The sequence below is a fragment of the Medicago truncatula genome, chromosome 4, assembly GCF_003473485.1.
Source record: "Medicago truncatula cultivar Jemalong A17 chromosome 4, MtrunA17r5.0-ANR, whole genome shotgun sequence".
NCBI lineage: Eukaryota > Viridiplantae > Streptophyta > Magnoliopsida > Fabales > Fabaceae > Medicago > Medicago truncatula.
In genome coordinates, this window is record NC_053045.1 from 33998268 (window position 1) to 34025693 (window position 27426).

Genomic DNA, 27426 nt, shown 5'->3' on the forward strand with positions numbered 1-27426 from the left:
TGTTTTGAAAAACATATTAGGATGATTTTAATATTAACAATGCATCTCTATTAAGTTCTTTTGTGTTCTAATAAACCCGTGCGACGGGTCAAAAATCTATTTTAATTTTATTCTAATGTTTCAAGCTATCTTGCAAATTAAGGACTTTTTTATTTTTTTTAAAGGTTTTTTAATTCAAATCATACTAACGTAAAGTAATATTAAAATATTATATAAAATTATAAAACGTGGATGAGGTTCATACTTCCCGAATTTCTCAAGCGGATGATGTTCATACTCTTAAATTTCTCAACATAGTTATTACTTTGGGACTTCTTAATCACAAGTTGGGATAAGTTAGAGTGTCACTATAAAATGAACTATGAACTATGTCATTGCATTCTTATATTATTTCATATTTCTTTGTCCATTATTACTATCGATATGACCCGTGCGTCAGCACGGATCAATGGTCTAGTAGTTCTTAATGCTGACATTAAACTATTTTTATAATGATTGAAATGATAATAAGTAAATTTGTATAATAGTGATATAATAAGAAACACATATACTCCCTCAGGTCCTATTTATGAGAGAAAGTTGAGTCAACAAAAGTTAATGTATTTGGACTGAATTTTTAACCAAATACATCGACTTTTGTAGACCCAATTTTTTTTTTTTATAAATAGAACCGGAAGGAGTATTGAGGAGTCAATATAATAATATTAAGTAAGTATTTTAACGTCAAAAACTATTTTAATTATCATAGTGCACAATCAAAGACTATTTTAAAATTTCAATACATTAAATAATAATATTTGTGGCTATTCATTAGAGATTTAGGGGGAAAATGACTATTTACTCTTAATGAATATGAGTAAATATTTATATATTAATTAAATTAATCATTTATAGAGTGATTAAAGCATAAGTGTCTCAATTGATGAAAGATATATGTTTGGCCCAATTTATTATTAGTTTTTCTTTACATTAAACATAAAAGTTGGGCTAAACATATTTTGGAATTAGGGAGGTTATTTATCATCTAATTTGTGTTTCTTTTTTTTGGCTAGTGTTATAGACGCTTTGGAACTGATGCTGATTTATTTGATTGAAGGATGAACTTCTTCTTATAACAATGCACAAGTCCGAAATTCATTGAAGATTTGCGAAGCCTAAAGAGAAGACAAAAAAGTTAAAGAGTATTTATTTTGCGAATATGGTTAATCATGAAAATGTTTTTTTTTTTACTCTTTGAAAATGTAACTGGCAATAAAGTGGAGAAATGTGAAACTTTGGATGAAGAGAGGATATGATGTGCAAAATTTGTATCCATCTAATACCACATCGAGCAATGGGAAGAAAATTGAGATTAGCAGTTAATATAAATATAGAGTTAATTTAAGCTTTCTTTACCGCGTCTCTTGGTTGTAATGAAAGCTTAGATAGTTGTGTGTCATGATAGAGTTTTTAATTTGTCCATACAAAAAATACTCCCTCTGTCTCAAAATATAAGCAAATTTTACTTTTTAGATTCATTTAATCAATGATGTATGTGGTTCATAATATAGACCACATACATCATTAATTGAATGAACCTAAAAAGTAAAATTTGCTTATATTTTGAAACGGAGGGAGTATAATTAAGAGTTGCAATCATCTCTCATAAAATAATGCAATCGTAATTGAGAGAGTTTGCAATTTTGACCGTGAGAAAATTGTATTAGAGTGTTTGCAGTTTTCTTTTTTGCATCTTTAGTAGGTGCTCATGCTTGTATGAAAATTTTCTTTTGATGATTTTTCAACACTACTAACAACCCATAGAATACTATTTCCAACAATTTTAAAAACATTACTAAACCCTAGCATTTTCACTATCAATATCGTTTTCACCAAATTATCATTTTTCTTCAAATCTATTACGCAAACCTACTCACACAAGACATTTAAACAAAAAAAAAACATTGATTTGGATAAAGGATGTAAATTGTTGACAAATTTGGAAAGAGAATGTACGTACATTGTAGACAAATTTAATAAAAAAAAAACACGTTTCTTAATTCTTGTATTTCTTTTTTTTTTATTAACCCTCTGATTTTTAGGGGAATGAACCCGAGTAATTCGGTGTTTGTTCGCGAGGTTGATATAGTCTGACCAATAATCGTTTAATGTAGTAATTGAACTCGGATTTTTACGAACAATTCGTCATTTGATGAAGTTCAATAAACACTTAAGTCCAATCACTTCGTTAGATAAAGACAGAGGTAGTAATATTTTTTTGTCAAATATCTTTTGTGGTCCTTTGAATTAGATATTTATAACAAGTTAGTCATTTAAGTTTTATTTTGTTATAAATAACTCATTTAATTTTTGTTGTTGTTACAAATTGGTCTTTTAAGTCATAAAGTATTTACAGTACTGTTATCCATTTTTTCCAGCCAACTTCTTTAAAAGCGTTTATGGACCATTTAACATTGAGGTGGTAGATCCAAAAATGTTTATGACATCAAACATGATTATTTACGCACATTCTCTACTTATTGATTTTGAATTCAAACGCAATTTTACATATTATAAATCAAGTAATCGATCAGTTTTATTTCAAATTAGGATCCAGTAATACACTAGAAAGTGTTTACGTAGACGTTTTAGAGATAATTGCAACTTTTAATTATAATTTTTCTAAAAAAGATTTGAGAACACCGGATAATAACTAGTTTTAAGAGAAATACCAGTTTTCCTTAAAAAAAATAACAGAGAAATACTAGTTTTAAAAGTTTGATGAAAATAAAAAAGAAAAAAACTAGTTTTAAGAACAATAGATAAGATTTGATGACCTCGTACACAATGAAAGTAACTTTTCAGAGCTGCAATTATTTTCAATACAACCATTTTGTTGCAATTATTTTCAAAAATGTCTTACCTAAACACTTTTTAATTGAGTTTGATGAAATAAGATTAGGTTACACATATTTTCTTAAACTTAAATGACATATTTTTTTATAAACTTATTATAATTATTATTAGAGTTTTTCTACTTGCACCCTAATAATCATGGTTGCACCCCAAAATGACAAGATTACCTTTTCATAAAATTTGATTTTCAAAAAGCCTATTCCTTCTTTTTTGGTTACACCCCAAAACCCTTCTTCCAAAACCATAATTCTCCAATCGATCGATTGTGTTCTGCGAAGATTTTCAAAACCATACTTTTTCACGTCCATTCATGATTTCAAAGAAAATTCGAAGCAAATCAGGTTAGCAAGTGTTGTTCTTCAATCGATTGTGTTTTTCTTGTTATGGGTTCTCAGTTCTGATTTTGTGTTTTCCTTGTTCTGCGATTCACAGTTCTGCGATTTTGTAAAATCAGTTTAAGTAGGTTCATGTTAACTCAATTTAAGTAGGTTCATGTAAACTCAGTTTAAGTAGGTTCATGTAAACTCAGTTTAAGTAGGTTCATGTAAACTCAGTTTAAGTAGGTTCATGTAAACTTTTACATGAACCTACTTAAACTGAATTTACATGAACCTACTTAAACTGAATTTAAGTTAACCTTGCCAATGTAAATTAAAACCGTAATCGTACAGTGCATCATTGCAGTTGAAGGAAAAAAATTGAAACTAGCAAATAGAAGAAGAAATTCACTTACTTATATCCAATTGAGTATGGATGAAAAATATTTTGATTCACTCTTTAATTTTCATGGAGACTGATATTGAACATCAAATTGTTTGATCGATCGCTTTGTGGGGTGAAAGAGGGTAAATTAGAGTTTTAAGAAAATTTATATAAAAGGGCAATTTTAGTATTATAAAAAAAATTTAAGAAAATTTGGGTGTAACCAGATGGGATGTAAATAGAAAAACTCTTATTATTATAATAAAATTTTACACATAATCAAATCTTAAAACGCTTATATGATTGGAATCGAGAGCACATATACTTGCCATTTTATAGACTTTCTAGGGTAACCGTTATGGCCAATTAAATTCTTATTTACAATTGGTGTTTTTAATCTTAAGCAATAGCCATTGCCATAGATTGCAATATCAATGAGGTCTATAATAGTGAGAGATTTAGTTGTATACCGTGACCATGTTCAAGCAATAAAATCTGGTTTCACATCAAGTATTTTCACTTGTAATCAACTCATTCACCTTTATTCCAAACATGGTCTTTTAAAAGATGCCCACAAACTGTTCGATGAAATTCCCCACCCAAATGCATACTCTTGGAATGCCCTTATTATGGCTTACATAAAAGCACAAAACTTGACACAAGCACGAGCGGTTTTTGACTCTGCCGTTGATAGAGATTTGGTTTCTTATAATTCCATGTTGTCGGCTTATGTTGGTGCGGACGGGTATGAGACTGAGGCGGTTGATTTGTTTGATAAAATGCAATCTGCACGTGATATGATTGGGATTGATGAGTTCAGTCTCACGACGATGGTTAACTTTAGTGCTAAGTTACGTCTAGTGTGTTATGGGAAGCAGATGCATTCGTATATGGTGAAAACTGCGAGTGATTTAAGCAAGTTTGCATCGAGTTCTTTGATTAATATGTACTCTAAATGTGGTTTGTTTCGTGATGCGTGCAGTGTGGTTAGTGGTTTTGATGGGGTGGTAGACTTGGTTTCGAAGAATGCGATGGTTGCTGCCTGTTGTAGGGAAGGAGAGATGGACATGGCTTTGAATGTGTTTTGGAAAAATCATGAATTGAATGATACTGTGTCTTGGAATACGTTGATTGCAGGATATGCCCAGAATGGTTATATGGATAAAGCACTTGCCTTGTTTGTTAAGATGACTGAAAGAGGTGTTAGGTTTGATGAACATACTTTAGCAAGTGTTTTAAGTGTTTGCTCTGGCCTAAAACATTTGAAACTTGGCAAGTGTGTCCATGCGTGGGTGTTGAAAAATGATTACAATTCAAATCAATTCATTAGCAGCGGCATCGTAGACTTATACTGTAAATGTGGGAATATTCGGTATGCGGAGTTGGTGTATGCAGGAATTGGGATTAAAAGCCAATTTGCAGTTTCCTCATTGATTGTAGGCTATTCATCTCAAGGCGAGATGATGAAAGCCCAAAGGCTTTTTGATTCTCTATTGGAAAGAAACTCTGTTGTCTGGACAGCTCTATGTTCTGGATATGCCAAATCGCAACAGTGTGAAGAAGTCTTCAAACTTTTCAGAAAGTTTGTAACTAGAGAAGAGCTAATTCCTGATGCAATGATCATCATCAGGGTGCTTGGTGCTTGCGCGACACAAGCCACCCTTAGTTTGGGAAAGCAGATTCATACTTACATCTTGAGAATGAGACTTAAGATGGATAAAAAATTGTTGAGTGCTATGGTTGATATGTACTCAAAATGTGGTAATATTATGTATGCCGAGAAAAGCTTCCAACTAATGACTGATAGGGATAGAGATGTGATCTTATATAATGTCATGATAGCTGGTTATGCTCATCATGGTTTTGAAAATAAAGCTATTCAGCTTTTTCACGACATGTTGAAGAAAAATGTCAAGCCAGATGCAGTCACTTTTGTAGCACTTCTATCTGCTTGTCGGCACCGTGGACTAGTAGAACAAGGAGAAATTTTTTTCATTTCTATGGAAGATTACAGTGTATTGCCTGAGATAAACCACTATGCATGTATGGTTGATATGTATGGAAGGGCTAATCAACTAGAAAAGGCATTAGAATTTATGAGGAAGATTCCCATTCAGATAGATGCTACAATTTGGGGAGCATTTCTTAATGCTTGTCAGATAAACAACAATACATCACTTGTCAACAAAGCAGAAGAGGAACTACTAAAAATTGGGGCTGATACTGGGTCTCGGTGTGTGCAATTGGCCAATGTTTATGCTTCTGAGGGAAATTGGAATGAGATGGGAAGAATAAGGAAGAAAATGAGAGTGAAGGAGGCTAAAAAGCTTACTGGTTGCAGTTGGATATATGTGGAAAATGGTATTCATGCATTTACTTCTGGTGATACATCTCATGCAAAAGCAGATGCAATATATTCAACTTTGTTATGCTTGAATTGGAAAGAAGTGAAGCAACTTCATGAAATTTTGGGGTGATTTTCTTGTAGACGTATTTTGATACTCAACTAGTCAATACGACACATTTTAAAATAAATTATTCTCCCTTGCGGGAATCATAAGATCACCATTCAATGCAGCATGCTTATGGTTATGGATACCATTGTAGAGAAGAATTGAATATTAAATATGTTGTCCATCGGGGTCCTAGTACTACTATGAAAGTGATTGGATGGCTTTACTGCTTCATGAACTAACAAAGGGAAAGGAGCTAAGAAAGTTTTGAGAAGTGGAGACTCTTACATCTTTAAACCAACCTAAAGGTAGACACTGAAGCAATCACGATAAACTGCCAGGTAGCTGCCATGTCTTCTTTATTATACATATAGCATTATAGCCTTTACTCATAGATATCCAGTTCATGACCCATCGCATCTTTGTGTAATTAGCTACTTGTATTGTATGAATGAATAATTAAACATGCATGTTATTGTGCAGTATTGTTGTCTTCTATTACCTATATAGTTGCAAATGTTGTAAACAGAAACATAGAACAGTAAGCTGACAAGATGAGCTATAATTTGACTATCAGGAGCCATGCAAACTTTTACGGAGACACATTTGGAAAAATTGTCTTATTCCTTTAGAAGTGAAGGGTCGTTAGATTATAAGTTCTGTGAAGGCACTGATTCAAGTCAGAAAAGGTGTTCTCCAGCCTATATGATCGACAATATTTCATATTTGGTGACATATGGAACATGGAGAAGGACCAACGCTCAATAATTATGAACTTATGAAAGTTTTGGTGTATCCACCTTTAAGCAAGTTGGTGCTGCTGTGAGTGATTTTGAGCATGCAAGTTGCAACATAGAAGTATGCCCTGTGTTTTGGGAGAACAGAGAAATCGTGACACGATTTCATCAACGTGTCACGATTTCCAGGCAGTGAGCATGGCTTTTCAGGGTGCTCAATCGTGTCACGATTTTGGGAAAAACGTGACACGATTTTCAACTTGCTGGGCATGTTTTCAGGATAAGGTTGGTCGTACCTTGGGTCGTACGCATCAATCGTGTCACGATTTGGACAAACGTGACACGATTTTGACAGTTGAAGACTTCTATATAAGTGTTTCTTTGCAGATTTTGAAGGAGAGCTTTTAGAGAGAGAAACTTGGATTACAAAGAAGGTAACTTTAGGGTTGAGTGTCTTTGTAGTGAGGATCTCTTGGGTTGGGAAACATTGTAAACACCTTGAGTAGTGAGATTTCACCATTGGAAGGATCAAAAAACTTCCTTTTGTGTTTTTCTCTTAGGATTCATTGAGAGTGTGGGTGACACAAAATGGGTAGGAATTAGGTCTTGTTCTTGTGTAAGCTTATAAGCTAATTTCTTGTAACACTTTCATCATAGTGGATTGGAGGGCCGCTCTCTTCCCCATATTAGGTCATATTGGACCGAACTGAGTCAACAATCTTGGTGTGTTTATTCCTTTCTTTCATTGCTTATCTTTATTGCTTTGATTATGCTTGTGGTGTTGCTCTACACTTAGATTTAGGTCTGTTTTTGTTGTTGTTGCTTGGAGACACTTTATCTATTGATTACCACTTCCTTTGCTCCACACATCTTTGTTATTCATTGGTGTGATTTTGTCCGAATTCACAACACCCTGAATTCTTATTGGTGGGTATGTTTACAAGCACATTGAGGATCCAGGAAAAAGACAGCTCCTTGATTCTTGTTGTTGGTTGATTTTACCATTTTGTTGCTGCTGCTGTGCTATTCTTCTGGCCTTCTGTTGCTTGTAAGATGTTCTGCAGGTATAGCGTTTCAGATACCACCCACAATGTCAAGCCATGAATTCTTCATCTATACATGTTTCTGAAGGACTTGTGATTTGTGAAAAAAATACATGTTTCTGGAGATATTTATGATACATTTTCTTGTTACATTTGTCATTAATTAATAATTTAGTACTTTATATCTGCTTCTTTATTTTAATCTAGATGGAAATGTACTGATTCCGTATCAAAATAAATCAAAAAACATGGTTTTAACTAGATTGCTAAAATTTGTAAGAGCAAGAAAAGTTTGAGAAATTTTAGGAGTAGCTGTTTCTTTTTGTACTCTTCATGATTCTCCCATATTGACGTTCTCATGATGTATGACAAAAAAGACACAAGAATGCGTTTCATTGCATTTCCACTGAGCAGACACACAGTAAAACAGTATTTAGGATTGATCGATTGGCCAAAGCAAGATGTTGAGGTAAAAATATACATCCATAAAGTGAAAAACAATCTAGCAATAGTAAAATACTTAAACTCAAGCTTCCAAAATTCAGTAACAATAATGAAGTCCTGGAGGCTCCCAAAACTTCCAGATTGTTGCTTTGCTATCTGTTGTAACATCACTCTCTGCTCCCTTCCCTCACCTGAAGTGTTGCCATTGGCAGACAATTATTATTTACCGGTTATGCTTTGAGCCAGACACATTTTCTTCTTGCATAGTACACCAGTGCTTACTATCAAATATAATTCTAGTATAGATATGGATAGACCGACAATTATGCCCTCCATGTACACAAATTCATGTATCGTACCGAGGCATAAAATTACCAAGCTAATTCCTTTGAAAGCAGGTAATGGAAAGTGAAGTCATGAGGGGTTAATTCAATTCCTTTCCAGTTTGTCTTTGATTGAAACTCATGGACGCTTTTCCTTTGAGACTCATGTATATGAGGCATAACCATCTCCGCTAAATCAGATGCTCCTAGACCTGAACTTTTTGCAAAGGAATCAACTATCTTTGGTAGAATTATTTTATGTTCCTTGGTTATTGCGATGTTGGACTGAATGTATTCTTCTTTCGCAGATTGTAGCTCCTCTAAGACTCTCTTGGGTGTGTACAAACGTACCTGCAATAGTTACAACCAAGCGTAACTGAGATTCAGTGAAAGCTGCCAAACTAAAATTATTTCTTTAGGGAAGGGGGCTGTGTAGATATACATCTAGCATGAAATTATATTCAATACAACCTCAAACTAAGAAAGATGTAACTTTGTATGCCAGAATTAATTGAAAAGTTTATTTTCTTTAATTCGTTATATTCAGACAATATTTTAACTTGGTATCTAAATATTTGAAAGTGATTTTTTGTTATTTTAATTTGGTATTTGGAAACAACAAAATGAAAGTTTGTACATGTCCTTCTACATAGACAAATTCGTAAATAATAACAGAAGGACCAGAAGTATACCGCAGGATCAGAATGGCTTCCTGTGCTAAGAGCAAATAGTAATAAAGGTTCTAGATGACGTATAGCATATCCATTTCTTACATCTCTGATCTTTGGTTTTGTCTTTGAAGGAAACCACAGCCGCAGCCACTGCGAGAAGAGGAAAGGTGTAAGAGCAATAGGATTTGATATTAGCTAAACTCTATTTTTTCTATACAGAATGAAATGTACACTATGTGTGAAAGTTTCTGGAATTCATATTTACTTGTCCTGGACGAGGCAAACTGCATCCTAGAATGAAGTTCTGTATCATTTCTACACTTACATTATGACCCCCAATGTCATATGCAGCCTGAAATATCCACTAGCTTGTTTTAGCAAAAATTCATTCTTATCAACTGTTTTGAATTTTATGAATGACGACTAACTTACTTTAAGTACTGAAGACATTCTTTTGACATTGTTCGGTGAAATTCCGTAAACTAACAAGGCCTGTGGAGGACAGACAACAGAGATTATAGGAATATTTTCTAGATTTTGAGAAATAACTTACATGAGAAAAAAACCAGGATAGAAATTTAGAAAATTTACATGCATTACTAAAGTGTTGTGCACATTAATCCAAAAGGCTAGCTTTTCTTCGTGTTTCATATTTCGAGGATTAATTTCTTCCAGCCGAGAAACAAGTGACCTGCAAAACTATAAGATATGAAGTTGTTCCATCTCTTTTGAATTTGAATTAAACCACATGGTATAAAAGATTAAGCAATATACAAAGGATCACCTAAATCTGCGCAGCATGTACTCAATTTCTTTTAATTTCTCTTTATCTGTGCACAATTTCTGAATTCTTATCATTGAACAATAAGGTCCGCTTAATTTTTTTGACCCTTTGACATGGAAATGGTTACTGGAGTTTAAATTGAATATTGAATTCTTCTTCCATTGTGATCCCCACTTACTACCCTGGTTCTTTGAAGGTACCTCATAACCGGGTGACAAAGCATTTTTACGACAGAGAAAAGGCGACTCTGTAAGTTCACAATATATTGCTGATATGCACTTGATCATCTCCTCACAAAGCCAATTTGGTGTCTCTACATCATTATCAGTGTAGCTATTCCCAAATTGTTCTGCTAGGCTAGTTGAGTGGGATTTAGCACACTGAGTTTGCTGGTGATATATAATTCGAAAGCTAGATATTAGAGGTCTGTAAATGAAACATAAAAACGTAACAAGTTCTCTTGTTTTTGTACTTACCTCTAGCATAAATAATGGTAGAGAATGGTAAGAGTCTGCAGCTTTGGTCTTAATGTTCTCAGAAGAAGCTTCAATTGAGCAAGCTGTTTGTTGAGATAGTGCGGAGTAACACCGATGAATGCTAGAGTCTAAAACAGATTCTGGTTCTAACTGGTTATTGCATTCCTTGAGTTGTAAACCACCTTGATCACTTGTTGAAATGATTTCGCTTGAGCATGGAACTGAAACTTCTTTGTCAGATAAAGCACCACTGGGAGGTACTACAGAAGCTCCTTTGTGAATGTCAGGGATAGAATCATTGCCACTTAATGCAGAAGTACTCTTGTTAATGTATGAAGCTGATTCCAATCTTCTTTCCTTGGTTGATAGTGAAGAAATGTGTTCGTTAAATCTTTTTCGATATAAAGAGAGCAGATATTGTTCCAAATACACGACTTCTAGTTCTAATATTCCAATTTCCTTTATCAGTTCCTTTGCAGCCTAAAATGTAGAGAAAATTATGGGTTTGAGGAAATCGTGACAGTTACGAACATATTAAGGAAAGAACAGCAAATCAAATATCTAAGGAAATTTACTTGAATTTTGTCCATAAGTAAACATGTAAAATGAGTACTGCATTCTTTGATTCTAGACTATCTAGGACAAACCTACTTGAATTTGTAGTTATAAGTTTACAAATAGCTAAATAATAAGACAATCAATCATACTGTGTACCTCTTGAGTCAAAGAGCTTTGAAGATCCATGTTGTTGTTTTGCTTCTTCTTGGATTCAATGCTTTGCTTTAGATTCCCCAGTTCCTTTTTATGAAAAAAAATGCCAAGAGTTAGACTTCTGTGTAGTATTTATCATAACAGACACACAAATATTCACTTCTGAGCTGAAAGTCATTCTTTTATGAGAAGAGACAAAAATCGAAGAAAATTAATGAAAGAAAAATGTTCCTATGTAGTGCTCAGAAATATGCACCAAGAAGGAAAAAGCAGTCCGAGAGAGATAGCGATGCAATACCGCTTTAGGCTGATATGTAACATAACTAGGTGATCTGATTGCACACTTTTTTTTAGTTTAGCGACCTATTTAAAAATTCCTAAATAGTACAGGGACCAACAGATTGATTAAACCTAGATGAAAATAGTATAATAACAGAACCTTCGTTTTATAAAACTGTCGATTTCCAAAGTACTGATTATATGTGAGAAACTACTAACTGTTAATGTGTTGTTAGGGTTCATGTGAAATGAAGATTCTCTATATTATAAATTATAATGACATAAATTTGGAGAAATAAAAATCAGACAAAAATATACTAGAAAAGGAAAGACATAATGTTCAATTATAGTATATAAATTCTGTTCTGTCAACAAAAACCTGTTGGGGGGGAAACTGAACATGTTTGGTCCATGATTGAGTTGCATTGCTAACCAGATTCGTAACACATTATTTCATGCATGTAATGTCAAGATTTTCTTAAAATAATAATAATGTTCATGAATACACCAAAAACTACATTAAATGGTGACAGCCAAAAAGGACCAGATATTGACAAGTTTGTTTAACAGTGACAAATTTAACATGTAAGATACATCCAAAATGGATTAAATTTCAAGCAATCCATCTTTACAAACAGACAGGAGAATCTCCTCTCCGATGGAATGAGACTTCTCACACAGAAAGGTGAGTAAAGTTTGGTTGTTGGGGGAGTATCAAATGAGAACTTAGTTATAGCAACTTCAAACTCAATAACACGCTGTAACAAGAAATATATGTCAGTAAATGTTATTTACAACCATCATGGTAACAAGAAAAATCAGATTATAAGTTTTTGTGAAATAAAATATAAGTCTTAATTAGACTCGATAAACTTTAAAAAACAGAGAAAAATTGTAGTTCCATGTAAATGTTAGGAGAGTATAGCCCCAGCGAGCCATATTCCTACTTCAAGATGATATAGTTCTACTTGGAGAGTCGAGGGAGGAATTACATGGGAGGTTGGAGACTTGAAGACAAGTCTTATAAACGTACGACTTCCGCCTAAGCAGAAGCAAGACATAACATATGAAATGTAATTTTAGGAAAAGGCGAAGCGTTACTAGTTTAGAGGTGAAAGTTCAAGATCATATCACACCACAAGTTACTGTTAGAACTTTTGTTGGGGAATCGGTGCAATGACACGAACAAGAAGAAGATGATGATGAACATGATGAAGATCGAACGAATAAATTCCAAAGCAACACACTTAACTTTCAATTCAATTATTTTTTTTGAATAATTTTATTAAAGTATCTTTAACATGTATTGATGTATTTTTTTTTTTGTCAAATAGTCTATTGACTAGAAATTCACCTTTTTAAATTGAATAAGTGAGGTGTCTAGATTCGAACTCCGGACACTGCATATATTATGCAATATCCATACCAACAGAGTTAAATTCACCAGGATTATGTATTGATGTATTGATTAGTTTATAAATGTAAAGTAGAAGATGCTAAATTGAGAGTGATGAAAACAATATTAATTAGATGGTACAATTGAAGAAAAAAAAGTAACTAATGTTTTGTTGAAAATCTAAAAGGTGAGACAAATTTTTGTTGGAAAAAGATCAATTATTTTGGAACAAAGAAATACATTTTTTTTGTGGTTATAACAAACTTTAAAAAAATTATGAATCCGAGGAAAGCAGGATAGTTATGAATATTGTAAGTGAAGAACAGCATAAAAAGCATCTAAGAAAATCAACAAAAGTTTTGTCCATAAGTAAAAGTGTAAAACGAATACTACATTCTTTGATTCAAAAATTATCTAAGTCATGCATAACAGGGATAAATCTACTAGAATTTGTTGTCATAAGTTTACAAATAGCTAAATAATCAGACAATAAATCAAACCTCTTGAGTCAAAGAACTTTGAAGATCCATGTTGTGGTACTGCCTCTTCTTGGATTCAATATTTTCCTTTAGATTCCCAAGTTCCTTTTTATGAAACAAAAAGAAGAAAAAAAATACCAAGAGTTAGTCTTTCTATGAGCTGAAAACCATTCTGAGAAGAGAAAAATGTTCAACATATAGTGCTCAGAAATATGCAGCAAGAAGGGAAAAGCAGTCTGAGAAATAGAGAGTGCAATACCACTTTAGGCTGATAAGAAGCTTCACTGTTGTTCACAAATTCATCTTTCATTATTCTCCATTTCATTGGATCACTGCCAAATAATGCATATCTTAAAGAACTATTATTTGGTTTAGAAAGAACACAAGTTGGTGAAATGAAAATCATACAAATATACTATAAAAGGAAAAACAGCATGTTCAATTACAGTATACAAATTATGTTCTGTCAAATAAAAACCTGTTGGATCGCTTGTGACTTGAAACTGAACATGTTTGGTCCATGATTAACTTGCACCTAACTTGCATTGCTTGAAACGAGATTGGTGCACATTATTTCATGCATGTAAAGTCAGAATTTGCTCAAAATAATGTCCATGAATACACCAAAAACTACATTAAATGCTGACAACCAAAAGAGACCAGATATTGACAAGTTTGTTTAATGGTGACAAAATTAACATAGAAGATACATCCAAAATTCATTAATTTTTCAGAAATCTGTGTTTACAAACAGGAGAATCTCCTCTCTGATGGAATGAGACTTCTCACAAAGAAAGGTGAGTAAAGTTATGTGGTTGGAAATATCAAATGAAAATTCAGTTATATCAACTTCAACCTCAGTAACATATTGTCACCTTTTTTTATATGCGTCAGTAAATGTTATTTTCAACCATAATGGTAACAAGAAAAAGATGGCTACATGAAAGTATATTTGTGTTGTACTGCTGTTGACAATCTAGGAAATTAGTGTGACTTTTTTTGCTTTGACTAGTCACATAAAACTAACCCACCCCTTTTTAGGCCTTTGATAAAGTTATGCTTTTTGCATTTCATTAACATAAGAATAATCATGTCATAGCTTTTGTAGAATGTGTCTCATTTGTAAGATTTATTACTTATTACATACTATTATTTATCTTTTTATATTATTAATGAAACATAAGTACTTTTTTCAAATAATATATTCTTATTTATTGTATATCAACATATACTTGACTACTTTCTTGGTCTCTTAATATAAGCACACATTACAATTTTTAAATTTTATTGAGAAAAGTTGTTAGTACCTAAAATACACCCCTTGAATATGTATTTTTGACTTATCATATTCTAAAACACTTGGTGGTATTAATTAAAGTTTTTTTTTTTAATAAAAAAAATTAAATATATCTTGTAATTTAGAAATGAGCTTATATTTATGGACAATTATCTTTTTGTCAAATGAGTACTTTACGGCCAAAGAGAATATTCCACTAACTACTATTATTTTCATATATGAAACTCATTTTTTTTTAAAGAATCTAAATTAGCTCATCCAAATTAACACTGAGAAGAATCGAACATAAGACTTTGAGGAGGAGCACACTCTCAGATCTCAAGTCAATACCATCAAACTAACCCAAGTGGATAAAAAAACTCATTTTATTATTGATATCAACACAACTAATTAATTATTTTCTTAAGAATTACGCACAATTCAATTGAGACACTTATAATGATACAAAGAGAGTACTAGTCACCCAATCTTGATTCTAATAAAAAATAACTAATTTTACAACCACTCCCTCTGTCTCAGATTAATTGTTACATTTGGGTTATGTATGATTTTTTAGAAAATGATTAATTGTGTTGATTTCAATTTTAAAATTAGTAACATTTTACAAAAAAAAAAATATATCTTGTTAGTTGGGTAGTCAAATATATCGAAATTTAATAAATAACAGTATTATTAGTGGGAAACAATTAATAAATATGCATTTGATATTTTAGAATGACAATTATTTTGAGATAGAAAAAATACAAAAAAATGACAATTATTATGAGATGTTGGGAGTTCTTTAAAGTTAAACTTTGAAGCGTATTCAAGAATAGAGATCATTTTCAATAATCTCAAAATATAAACTCATTTTCAATTTACTAAATACATTGATTTTTTTAGATTAATTTATATGCATTAACAAATGTAAAACTTTTTTACACATTTAGATAATTAAACCTCACTATAATACCGCATAGATAGTTACTGAAATATTAATAATGTGATGTATATGTGTAAAATAGCTTCGAACCGAAAGTACTTGCAAATTAATTAATTAATTTTACAAAAAAATACTCTTAATTATCCATTGGTGCTTATAATAAGTTGAGAGAAGAAGAAGGATATGACAAAAAAAGATGAAGACTGACTGAGATATATCTAATGGTAGATCATGCAATCAACAATGATGAAAAATACATAACATGCATGTTTAAAGTCACACCAAACTTTAAAGTCTTTATGTGGGTGGGCTTATTTTTTACGCTGCATTAAAAGAAGCAAAACCAGCTTGATTTTTTATTTTATTTTATTTTCTCTTTTTGTAACAAATTTTCAAAAAAGTTGAAACATTCACCTTTTAGTATGGAACAAAGTGACAAAAATACAGAGTGGTGATTAGCAGTTTATTGGAGAATGGACCTTAATAATGCATACACTCATCCACTCGTGCACTTGAATTTCTTTCCATGCCTCTCAATAGTTATACAAAATCCATCAAAAATATAAAAATTTATACAAAACAAACAATTTTATCTTTTATTTCAGTCAGTAAAAAGGTCTAGAAGAAGTCCAACAAGGTAAACAAATTTACCTACTAAATTAGACTATCTAGCATCATGTCATTACATATATTTGTTGAATTAGAATAGAAGGTGAAACCGTTTGTTACTAGCTTTATCACCCACTCTTAACTGTTTCACTTCAAAAAGCTCATGTTTCAACTTTCACCAATCATGGTATTTAGTCTAGTCAGTCACATGTCGTGTAAAGAATATTACTATAATGTATAAACAACAGTCAAAGAGATATGCATAATAGGGGAGAGATCCACTCCAGTGGAAATTTTCTCCTGTGAAATAATCTTAACCGTCCATTCCTTTTAATGACACCTTAACTAATCTCAGCCTTTCATTCATTTCAATGTGTCATTTTCATTTTTCTCCCTTTTCACGTTCTGGCTTCTGTAGAAATAATAGAAACAACTTCATCTTCTTCCATAACAACACAGATCCAGTGAATACGTGTTGAACATCATCTTGATTGACGTCGTCATCGTGTACTATCTATTGACATCGTCACGTGCTACTATTGTTGGTGCCGTTGTGTGCTCTTTGGTTGACGACGTCGTCGCCGTAGTCCATTTATTACCACTGCCATGCTTCTTGATTGCCATCCCCGTCACCGTTGTCGTTGTCTCCACACCAGTATTCAAGTTGTGCTATGTCGATTGTTATTGTGCTCTATTTTTCTTGTCGTCATTACATTGTCTCCTGCACCGTGGTTGACATCATTTCATTTATAGGATGAATATTGAGTCGTCTGTCCATTGTCCATGGTTAGAAGAGCAACCTCAAACTAACAGTTAACAACTCTTTAAATTTGCTTATGTATAATTAACTTGTCATAGTTTGACATTAGGTGATAGAATTATTTTAAGTTGCATGAGCTTTTTTTCAGACAAATAAGTTGCAGTAGTTTTAATTAGTTTCCAAATCCAGCCAGAAATTTATCCCATCAAAACGATGATGAACCAATCAGAACCCCCCTTCCAAATCAATTTTTGCACCGTAAATGGAATCGCTCCGACGAGTCGGTTATTCCGTAGGAGAAGAAGGTGGAACAATTTGGTACAATTCCAACCCAGGTAAATAAATCTGAAATTAAATTGATAAAGTCAGAATCAACAAGAAATTAATTAATCAGTCACTTTTAAAAGAAAAGGGAAGCAAACTGTAGAGAACAAAACGAACTGGAGAAGGAGATCAGAATTATGGAGTTGCAATTTCCGATGATGGGTCTTTTCAACAAGTAGGTTGAGGTGGGTTTGTGAGGAAAAAAAAGGAGAAAACTGGACATAGCCAAGACGAACAGTAAAACAAAACAGGGAGAAAGGCAAAGCGTTCATGTGTTTTAATTCCTATCCATTGATCTATCATTTAACTAAATGAACGGTTTAGATGTCACAGGAGAAAACTGGAGATAAATCCCACATGAGACAATCCGTTCCCCGCATAATAGTTACATGTGTGTTATTTAGGCACACAAAAATCAATATGATACATCAATGAGTGTGGACATAAAAAATGTAAAGATCGAGGTAAAAAAATATAAAATAACTAGGGTTAGAGTATAAAAGTGATTAGAGTTTATTAGTATAAATTAGTAAGTTAGGTTGATTTCTAACTAGGGTTTGAACCTTAAAACACCACGATTAGATCTTCGTCTATGTCCTTTAGTTCATCAACCCAACTACTAACTTGCATTGCGTATATTATATAGTACCCTAATTAAAGCATTATGACCCCTCCACTTGATAATGCTAACGACATATCCAGGAAGATTTGAAGAAGAAAATACAGTGAGAGTCAATTGGAATAAAAAGGGTAGACGCACTTATAAAGAAAAGAGAGCCTCAAAAGGGCTGAAAGTTTATCTTCAAAGGAAGAAGCAGAATATGTTTTGATATGAATTGACTGGTTTAGGTGGGATGTCTTTTTATTTTTAATTTCATTTCATAGGGAAATTTGGATACAACCAACATATGCATTGTCAATGACTTTGGTTGGGAAAAAGTACCATGCCTTTTTTATTTGATAGGGTGGTATACAGTATACACGTAGGGAAGAGCATTAAATAATGTCTCTATGTTCCTTAAAATAAAAATGATGTCTCTATGTAGTTACAAAAACAGGTACATATTTGCATGTCGGCCTAATTAATACTATATGTACACATTTTGCATAGGCAAATTTACTCTTCAGTATATGGTTCTACATAGGTGTGAAAATTGATTTTAAATGACTTAATTTTGTCTATATAGCTTCATGTTTTAACATATGTCAAATTCTCATTTTATTCTATGATTCTTCCTATTCGTAGGTCATTTATGACACGTGGGAAGAGCTTGCGCAGCTGCGGCATGATTTGAAAAAGAATTTGATCAAGATTGTGAGTCTATCCTTTTCACGACTCCTCTTAATTGAGACGTGAAATTCAATGCTTAACGTAGGAAATAGATATTCTATGCAAAAACAAATACAAATGTATGGGACGTTGAAGAAGTTTAAGAAGGAGGTTCATGACTTGATCCCTATTGATAACAATTTCTTTCTCCTCATAAAAGTTACAAAGTTATGTTCGTATATAATGTTAGACGGCTAAAATCCAAACTTTTATTTAGAAGGCAAGAGAATTCAGCTTGAGAATACTCAAACATGTCAAAATTAATTTTAATCTTTTAATATAACTTTTCTATTTCATATAATCAAACATGAATTAACACTTCACCCCTTGACCATAAATAAATGAAGGAAAAACAAGATGTTGGGCTTGAAAAAATGTCATACAAATTTGTAAAGGGATATATAGAACCAATTGTGGCTCTTGCAAGTTGCAACTTTCCAAGTGTTAATATGGGAGTACATTTCAATTTTGATAATTTCCTGTTTGACTTGTACCATGGTTCAACCTGGAGAACCTGAACCAATGCAATTATATTATAGTATTTTGTAACGTTGGGCTTCTAATAATTAGAAACCATAAAAAATGCTTCAAATTTCCCCCTTTGAGACTGACACTGATCAACACAAAAATTACTATACTAATTAACTAGAAATTAACCTCTCTCATGGACCAAAACATTAATTACTATCAATTTTTCAAAGCAAACTGACAGACATACTTGTGGCTTTAATATAAATATAGTATTTGTACACAGAACTCTACCAAAGCTTAGGAAAACTGTTTCATTTTATAATCCAAACCCAACAAAAATTCTACTAATTTCAAAACCTCAAAATTAGTGCAAATATAGCTAATATTATTGGTTTTAGGAGAGATTAGGGCATAGATATCTTCTTAGCATTTAAAAATTATTAGAAGGTCAAATAGAACTAGATAAAATAAAATAAAAAATTGTAGCAGAAAATAATTAAGCACCTTGTAATTGGAACATGCACAGAGATTAATAAGGACATTTTTTAGAAGAATCTTATAGAGATAATATTTTTTTAAAGAGTGTATCATGAACAATTTATTGCACCTTTCATAGTATATGTAACCAATGCATGCATATTGATATTGGAGTTGGTAACATTTTATATAAGATTGTCAGAAAGTAACCGAAGTTTCTTTCAACAAGAAAAACAGAATCTTTTCATTGAGATTGGCTACGACTGAGAGTGTTTTCCTGCCCTAGTGTGTGAGATTGAGAGAGACAAAAGGCATGGAAACCTGTAACAGAAATTGGAAACCTAAATGTTGCTGCAAGATGAAAAGTCATGCCAAAATTGTTTATCATAATGAAGACCTTATAATTAATACACATTGGTGATGATGCAGAAATATTAACTTGTTAGGACAATATGTGGCGGATGTATGTCTTAGAGGATGGGGCAATTGCTCCAACAAGATAAAAAAATACTCCGGTCCTTATTATAAAAAAAAAATAGATTTTTTAGATTCATAGAATAATTAATGTATTTTATTGTAAATATAGACTAGATACATCACTTATACAATGAACCAAAAAAATTAATTCTTTCTTATAATAAGGACCGGAGGGAGTAGCTTTGAAGTTTAATTTCCAAAATATTATCGCCCACTTTAAAATATGTTTGCAACATCAAAGGTAGTTGAGTTTGATTGAAGGGCCTAGACTTTAACTATAGGGCAAATCAAAATTTGAATTTTGGTTGAAAGAGTATATATATTTAATGTCCACACGTCTTGAATAAGATTATCTTTGGATGAAGAAATTTATAAAAAGAAAACAACAAAAACATGTTTGCATTCAGTAAAATTCTTTGTTAATACAAAGCTAACTCGTTGTCTACTCCATTCACCAAGTTTATTAGACAAGGTTAAGATGTTGTCTTTAGGTTGGTTGAAAGCTAAAAAAACTACCTTTGTTTTTGGCACGCATCAGTGGTGGTCAAACCCTTTTGTTTGTTTGGAATTGGCTAATGTTGTGTTCGTGTGCTTTATACAACTTGTGCTTTCGTGACTGCATTGTTTGTATTTATAAAATTCCACTTTGACTTGTTAAAAAAAAATATATATATTCTTGTTACTCTTTTCATTTTCACTTCAAAATAAAAATAAAAAATTTGCTTTATATATCAGTTAGATAGGTATTTTGTTTTATATTTCCACAGACATGAGGTTGTTGTTGTGTGTTGTTTAAATTTTTGTAAAATATTAAATTAATTTTTTTTAATTTAGTCTGTTAAAAATGAAAAATGAACTCAGGTTTCACCAAAAATTGTTTCTACAAAAAATTAGCCTACTCTCTTAAAAAATACTCCGAGAAAAAGTGAAAGATTCTTATTATCCCATTTCTTCCATTCCCTTCAAAGTCATCAATTCCTTTCCCTTCTAACTCCTAAACAAAACCTTATAAAGATGTCTTATGTCCAACGTTGGATTTTCTGGATGTAAATCACCATTTTTTAGAGGAATTATAAGCGCAACTTAATTGGCAAAACTTGGAACGAATGCAAAACATTCCAAATATGAAAGGACTTCAGAACATTATTGATTACACTGCTCCATTGGTACAATCTGTGTGTTTAAATATTCTTTTAAATCGTGTGTCTAGTAAAAACAATCGCTGTTGCCCTTCTAATATTCAGAAAACCACATGGACATCCTTTCACATGGCAAGAATGACCTTAAAATATCTAGTTGCAAAACCTGAGATTTAAGTAAGGACAGTTGGAATAGACACTAAACAAAACATGGACAAACAAAAATTCTGTCTGTGACACGCCGGCATACAACTTACTAGGACAGCAGAAGCCAAATGAAGTTTCAATTTGGTCCTGCTAAATGAAAAATTGGAACTCACTCAGGTTACTTTAGCAATCTGTTTTCCAGTGTACTTGTTTTGCCTTCAACTAACCCCAGAAAATTGCACTCAATCTACAATCCGATCTGGGATAAGATGGTACAACGTTATCTCAATATTTTTCCCTGTGATAAAAGCTAATAGTCTTACTATCCTAAAAAGAATATTAATAGTCCACTTTATAATGACACCATATGTGAGATGTGCTATCATCTGGTTACATATTCATCATTCTAAAATATGCTATAGTTAATTTGCTGTATTCTGAAACCGATTCGTCTTCTGAAATTTCGTAAAAATCACAATAAGTTTTCCTCCATTTGGATAACCTATGTCTCCGAGTCATTGTGTATATAATATTATATAGATTACTGCTATTTGTTTAGAAAAGAAATATCATTGAGTCCAAAAAAAAAAAAAAAAGGAAAATTATTATGTCAAAGTTACCAAAAAAGAGAAAAATTGGCGAAGTTACCTTCACTTGAACTCCATAGTAAGATAGAAATAAAAACTTATCCTAAAAATTGTCCTCTAGATACCCCAGTAGACATTTGTATAATCTACTGGTGTAAATAAATGCCCCAAGGCTATGTACAAGCAAAAAGGAGGAACACGGAAGTCCTTTGGAAACATATCTCGGGGAGACAGGTAAACTGCATGAATGTGAAATCCAAAATGGTTGATTCATCCCATCAAAAGCAGCAAAGCAATTTATGTTAGACCTGTACGCCTATATGATGTATATAAAGTCTCCTTCAAAGTCAATTTCTGTCTACAACTTCAGCTGGCAAGTTTAGATCAAAAAAGCCACCTTCTTTTCTGGCACGCTTACGAGAAGAACATCCACTCTCTTCTGACTGATTAAGCTCTGCTGTTACACCTACGCTTGCAGCATATATACAAGAATCCTTTTCACTCAGTAACATTTCTGAGCATCCACAAAGTCAAACTGAAGAAAACATATATAAGAACATTCATGACATGATAACACGATAAGAAAGCTCAAGATATAAATTAATTTGGCACCACTTTTTCATGTTACAACAACTATTTTGAAGAAAAAAGTTTAACTTAAAACAATAACAACAAATAAAGCAAATAATGAGTTTCAATAAGCACCACAATGCAATATATTCATTCATATCCATACACAACTCGATCATGAAAATTAGATCCTTCCCAATTAACAATGGTTTTATTAAAATCACGGTGAAATCAAAGGTTAATAACCAAAACTAACCGATCCCCAAATAACTATGATCTCCCACATATATGCACATTGATGCAACAATACAAGTAATGGAATATTAATCAAGGAGAGTGTTTCATATGTTAACAGAGTTATCTTAGTCTATATATCGAGACTCCAACATGACCACAAAGTATATGTGTTGAGACATAGCAATGACTACCGATGTACTACAGTTAATACCATATAAACAAATTAGTTACTGATAACAGGTCAGAAGAATGCTTAGTACACTCAAAATTTCAGCATAAAGAGAGAAGCAAAGGGAGTTGCGATTCAGCTCAATATTCAAACCAAATCCAACAATAGACATTTACCCGTATTGTCAGCTTTATTGCTCCAACAAACCGGAAGCTCTGAAGCCTTCTCTATGCCCTTTGATTTATATGGTGCTATACTGTGGACACTACCGAGATTAATAGAATCTAATAAATCATTGTCGATGCACTCATACCTGCATTCAATATAAAAATTCACAATCATCAATCTCAAATGTCAGATACGTACTAAAACCTCATTTAAAGCACAACACTTACATTTTTTTACAAAGATCATCAATGAGTGCAGACAGAGTTATTATCTGCATCCTTATCTCCATAAGCTTAGCATATTTAAAGGTGTCGAAAGGCTCCTCCAAAATCTTAGAAAGTTTTTCAACATTTGCCTCTAACTGCTGCTGTTGATCCTCAAATAAGTTCTGTTTCATTTCCCTTTCAGCTTCTGACATTTGTTCTTTAAAAAGCTCGTCTCCAAACATATAAAATGCAAACGCATATGAATATGAAAGGACGCGTCTAGATCTGAAAAGTCTCAAGAGTCCATTATTTACCCAGCTATAATCATTGAGTTCAGTTTTTTTTCGTCCAGAATGTTTTTCTTCCGTAATAGAAATCTTCCCTTGTATGATATCTTTCAGTTTACTTTCAAGCTTAAAGGAATCTGTGTGAGCTTTATACCGGTTATGATAATGCATGTACCTATAGAGATCCCTCTTTGCCCGCTCAGCTGATTTCTCTTGTTCTTTGTAGCGACCACAGCTGTGACCAGCTATACTTGACCAAGTATGATCACGGCCAGTAGCTCCACCACACAACCAACTGTAAAGAAAATGGGAAAAATTATTACTGGAAACACAAGTTCGTGTTAGCTTTAACAGTTGCAGACAGCACCTGATCCATATTATGATACATAAAACAACAACAACAACAACAACAATAATAACAACAACAACAACCAAGCCTTTACGGCAACATGGATCAAATTACGCCATAAAATTAAATTAATATATATGACCAAGTAAAACATAAATTATTACATGGAAAAGTGTAATGACCGGGAACAAGTTGGATGAGAATATATAATGCAAGAAGGAATACTCACCAAAATGCTTGGCCGCAAATACAGCTAACCAAATTACAACCACCATTTTTCTCCACCGGTTTGTGGCACTTTGGACAGGATTTTGTATGAACAGTTATCCAATTAACAGTTTCTGATTCATCTCGACACTTCTTTTCCCAGAGCTCCCACATCAAACACGAACAGGGGGAGTGTGCTTCTGACAAGCATTTAAAACAAAATTGTTCACCACATGAACATTCTACCTCACACAAGTCATCATCACCCCCAACACGAATTGCATTCCCACAATGTGGCGTGCTCGGACACCATTTAACTTTGTTATTGTCTTCGATGTAGGATTCAAGAAGAAAGCGTGCATACTTTTCTGCCATATCAGGGTGCTTTCTACCAAGTAAAGTTCTTACAACAGCTTCATCACAAATCGAATTGCATTTGTGAGCCATGCATCTGATGCGTTTACTTTGACCCTCGTTTACCTTGACAAAGAAATGCTGTGTCCAACCTGTAAAAATAGACGGCCAAAGTTAATGTAATTTTTTCCAGTCATGTGGATGTAAAAAAAGGCAGATCATTACCAATCAAAAAAATAAATAAATAAGCCATGCCATCCGGCTAACGCTTGAAAACCTTGATAAGTTATATGAATCTTCTTATGTTAACTACTAAGATGACATTATGTTACAATAGAGTAAGACACACACAGCTATAGCAAGACCCACCACTATTTATGTACGGTCCATTGATTTTGTGGTTTCCTCTCTCACAAGATGGCGTATTGTCATGTTAGCGGGTAACATTAAGAATTCAATTGTAATTTTTACCGATGAAATTTTGAAGAAAAATAAAACAAAGGCAGGAGTGACAGAATAAAAAAACAAACACTAACATGTATTGCAAAAGCAGTGACCACAGTCCATTCTTGTTGCTTCATCACTGGGAATGTCGTCCATGCAGATTTCACACATAACAATAGCACTATCCAGCGAGCCAGAGTCATGATATTCATCAACACTAACACCAGCCTGAGCAAACATAAATGCCTTCCCTTTTTCTACATAAACTTCAAACAATTTTTCCACATCCCAACGATGATAAATAAGCATTATGCGTGCATGTTCTTGTCTTACAGAAAGCATGTCCATCACTCTGCGCAAGTCCTCCTTCTGTGCAACTATCAGTGATTCCTTCGTAATCACCTGCAAGTGTCAAAACAGTTCAGCAGAAAACAGTCAGTGCAGAGAAAGGACACAATCAATTCAACTTCACATAAAAAAGTAATAAATATAATATTAACCATTAGAAGCTGGATCACCATAGGTTATAAAACACAAAAGTTACAACCACAGTATTAGGAGCTTCTCAATTGTAATAAAACAGAAACATTTCAATTTCAAATTCCTTCAATAAAACCATACAATAACAACAACAAACGATCCTTTTCCCACTAAGTGAGGATCGTCTACATGGATCAAACAACGTCGTACTACTCTATCATATACACCAATAAAACATATAACCATAGATTATATATAAACACAAAAGAAGTTACAATCACTAAAATAGGAGATTCTCAATTGTAATAAAAAATAAACATTTAAATCTCAAATTCCTTGAATAAATTCAGCTAGAATAAACCATCAATTTAGTCTCTAAACCATCACTGTCACTTCAATTTAGACTCTAAACTAAGTAAATATAACATGAAGCCCCGTCAATTTCATATACTTGGGGCTAAATTGACAGATTCTCATATAGTTTAGGGATTAAATTGACCGATTTTCACCAAAAAACGATGATACAAAACAATCCAGAAATTCAACAAAAAAATTAACCGAATCAATTCCAAAGCTCCAAACTTTTCATCAACCCTCTTTCTCTCTTAATATAACACACTTCATCATTAACATAACATCAATAAATACAAAAAAAAAAAATCACAAACAACAACGATAACATTAAAAAAAAATAATAGTCACAAAAACATAAAATCACATGTAAATAAATCATCGACAAAAAAAAAAAAGGTTTGAATGAAAATGGAAAGGTTAAAGTAACAAACCTGAGCAGCGGGAGCAATAGAAGAGGGCAACTGAATAGAATCGTCGGCGTTTTCGTAGAATTCACCGACGGAATCTTCTTCTTCGACGTCTTGATCGGAGTATTGATAATCTTCATCGGTGGAAGCGTAATCGTCGTCCATCGAATTGAATAGTGAATTGAGAAGAAGAAGGTGGGTTAGGGTTTATATTAATTATTTGGATTGGATCGAGGGGGTGTGATCGGTAAAAGGAAAGAACGAAAATTCCGACGAGAAAAGTGAAGGGAAGGTTATTACCTTACCACACACACACAACACAACACATACTCTCTCCCTTTTGCTTTGCTTTCTTTCTTATGCTTAACACAATAATAACAATAATATTTATATATCAAAAATATTATCACTAAGTAATCAAAACAATTAATTCACAAAATAATATATTATAATGATTAATCCTTTAAAAATATGATAAATAATTGTCTTCTTTAGGGTATATTTTTATGATAAATAATTGTCTTCTTTGATTTAGGGTATTATTTTTCTTACATTATTTGTTAAGCTGGATGCTGGATTCGAACCTCGTTCCATTTGTGTGTTAATTTCTATGATTATTTAAGATTAATTCTATCTATAAAAAATGATAATGATAAGAGAAGTGGAAAGGTTTTTGTTCCATAATGCTTAAAAGGTTATCGTAGTCCACCTAAACTTCTAACCCAAACTCCCATTTTGGTCTATCAATCATTCTTAGGTACATTTGACCCGACTTTTTTTTTTCAACTTCTCTACATTTTTTAGAAGAATGTAGATCAAACACAATATCAATTAAATACTTACTAAAAAATGTACTTTTTTAAGAGTGCATAAAATTGAATTGAATAAGCTTTGGTTAAAAGTTGTTGAATGCTACTTTAGAACTACTTGTTAGTAATAAACTATACATATCTTTTTGACAAGACATATTGTAACAAACTAAACTTTTTTTTTTTTCTTATTAAAATAAAACTATACCTATCTTTTTCAATGACACCAACAATGTAACAAATATAATATCATGTAATATAAATTCTTATCTTTTTGAATGACATGAAAAATATAGTATTCTTATAACCAAATTTGATACGGGGGAAATGAAAAAACCAACTATTAGATTCAAAGTTTTGTACAATATTTTGCTAAACAACTTTTAACTTAAAAATAAATGTAAAACTAAAAATAATAAAGTAACCAGACAAATTTTACTTCTTTCTCAAAA

General features: G+C 32.5%; 3 protein-coding genes across 6 annotated transcripts; 1 reads left to right on the forward strand and 2 right to left on the reverse strand.

Annotated features, from left to right (window-relative positions):
- The first annotated feature begins 3874 nt into the window (after positions 1-3874).
- LOC25492700 (putative pentatricopeptide repeat-containing protein At3g18840) lies at positions 3875-7497 on the forward strand. Its single transcript, XM_013600898.3, has 2 exons — positions 3875-6391; positions 6628-7497. Exon 1 carries the CDS (start codon positions 4032-4034, stop codon positions 6072-6074), a length of 2043 nt encoding a protein of 680 aa, XP_013456352.1. The 5' UTR covers positions 3875-4031; the 3' UTR covers positions 6075-6391; positions 6628-7497.
- A 697-nt stretch (positions 7498-8194) lies between these two features.
- On the reverse strand, positions 8195-14250 carry LOC25492701 (uncharacterized). 3 transcript variants are annotated; one of them, XM_024781084.2, is made up of 11 exons: positions 13872-14250; positions 13653-13725; positions 13415-13498; positions 11243-11326; positions 10529-11008; positions 10053-10441; positions 9860-9959; positions 9701-9760; positions 9534-9620; positions 9290-9418; positions 8195-8948 (listed from the first exon to the last, which is right to left on the reverse strand). In XM_024781084.2, the coding sequence occupies exons 1-11, from the start codon at positions 13937-13939 to the stop codon at positions 8646-8648; spliced, it is 1857 nt and encodes a 618-aa protein (XP_024636852.1). In that variant the 5' UTR covers positions 13940-14250; the 3' UTR covers positions 8195-8645. The 3 variants fall into 3 exon arrangements, with proteins under 3 accessions (XP_024636852.1, XP_024636853.1, XP_039689904.1); XM_024781085.2 differs by lacking the exons at positions 13415-13498; positions 13653-13725; positions 13872-14250 and adding an exon at positions 12511-12713; XM_039833970.1 differs by lacking the exons at positions 13415-13498; positions 13653-13725; positions 13872-14250 and adding an exon at positions 11898-12378.
- Positions 14251-21900: 7650 nt separating this feature from the next.
- On the reverse strand, positions 21901-26530 carry LOC25492703 (probable E3 ubiquitin-protein ligase ARI1). Of its 2 annotated transcripts, none has more exons than XM_013600902.3 (6): positions 26190-26529; positions 25017-25326; positions 24149-24632; positions 23305-23865; positions 23086-23222; positions 21901-22399 (listed from the first exon to the last, which is right to left on the reverse strand). In XM_013600902.3, the coding sequence occupies exons 1-6, from the start codon at positions 26328-26330 to the stop codon at positions 22281-22283; spliced, it is 1752 nt and encodes a 583-aa protein (XP_013456356.1). In that variant the 5' UTR covers positions 26331-26529; the 3' UTR covers positions 21901-22280. The 2 variants fall into 2 exon arrangements, with proteins under 2 accessions (XP_013456356.1, XP_024637925.1); XM_024782157.2 differs by having other exon boundaries at positions 21919-22468; positions 26190-26530.
- Positions 26531-27426: the final 896 nt, after the last annotated feature.

Excerpts from the sequence above, each read along its gene's own strand:
- LOC25492703 (XM_013600902.3), bottom strand. The coding sequence starts at position 26,330 with ATGGACGACGATTACGCTTCCACCGATGAAGATTATCAATACTCCGAT. Across the intron at positions 23,866-24,148 it reads ATTTGCGGCCAAGCATTTTG|TTGGTTGTGTGGTGGAGCTA; the intron begins GTGAGTATTCCT and ends TTTTCTTTACAG. Across the intron at positions 22,400-23,085 it reads CAATAAAGCTGACAATACGG|GTGTAACAGCAGAGCTTAAT; the intron begins GTAAATGTCTAT and ends CTGCAAGCGTAG.
- LOC25492700 (XM_013600898.3), top strand. The coding sequence starts at position 4,032 with ATGAGGTCTATAATAGTGAGAGATTTAGTTGTATACCGTGACCATGTT.
- LOC25492701 (XM_024781084.2), bottom strand. The coding sequence starts at position 13,939 with ATGCAAGTTAGGTGCAAGTTAATCATGGACCAAACATGTTCAGTTTCA. Across the intron at positions 11,327-13,414 it reads AAAGTTCTTTGACTCAAGAG|GAACTGGGGAATCTAAAGCA; the intron begins GTTTGATTTATT and ends TTTCATAAAAAG. Across the intron at positions 10,442-10,528 it reads TACCATTATTTATGCTAGAG|CAAACTCAGTGTGCTAAATC; the intron begins GTAAGTACAAAA and ends ATATATCACCAG.